We start from the raw sequence: 459 nt of genomic DNA, 5'->3' as shown, positions 1-459 counted from the left end.
GAGCGTCCAAACAACCGCGGGCACACCGTCGCTTCGCGCCTTGCTTCAGCGCTCCTCAAAGATCCGTCGCGACAACGTTGAAACATCTAATCCACCGCGTGTCAAGATGCCACGGCCCAAAGCAGTGGACATCGGAGACGTTGATGCTTTGTATGAAGCTGGTGGTGACTGAAATCAACTCGCCGCCTCGATTGAGTGAGCTCGCCCATACGTGCTGCCTCGTGCGCGTTATGTGATGATCATTGAGACTCGCCACGCATTCCAACGCACCGCGCCAAGCAAAACTCTCGCCTCGCTGCTCAAGGACCATGGCAACCCCTTTGTCCAGCAGCAGATTGACCAACACCAACTGGGTCAGCTGACAAAAGCGCCAGGAGGTGGCATCCGCATTAAGGTAAAGACAAAATAAGCTTGCCAGAACCTTGCCGGTCAAGAAGTCAAGATTCTTGGGGGTAGATG

General features: G+C 54.9%; 1 protein-coding gene across 1 annotated transcript; it reads left to right on the top strand.

Moving 5' to 3' along the window:
• Positions 1–235: 235 nt before the first annotated feature.
• PHALS_02534 (uncharacterized protein) lies at positions 236–452 on the top strand (the record flags this gene model as incomplete). Its single annotated transcript, XM_024720679.1, has 2 exons — positions 236–394; positions 419–452. Coding segments are annotated over 2 exons (193 nt in total), but the record flags the coding sequence as incomplete, so codon positions are not given.
• Between the last annotated feature and the right edge of the window lie 7 nt (positions 453–459).

Source organism: Plasmopara halstedii (assembly GCF_900000015.1).
Source record: "Plasmopara halstedii genome assembly, contig: Scaffold_204, whole genome shotgun sequence".
Lineage (NCBI taxonomy): Eukaryota > Oomycota > Peronosporomycetes > Peronosporales > Peronosporaceae > Plasmopara > Plasmopara halstedii.
This window is presented reverse-complemented; position numbering and strand designations above follow the sequence as displayed.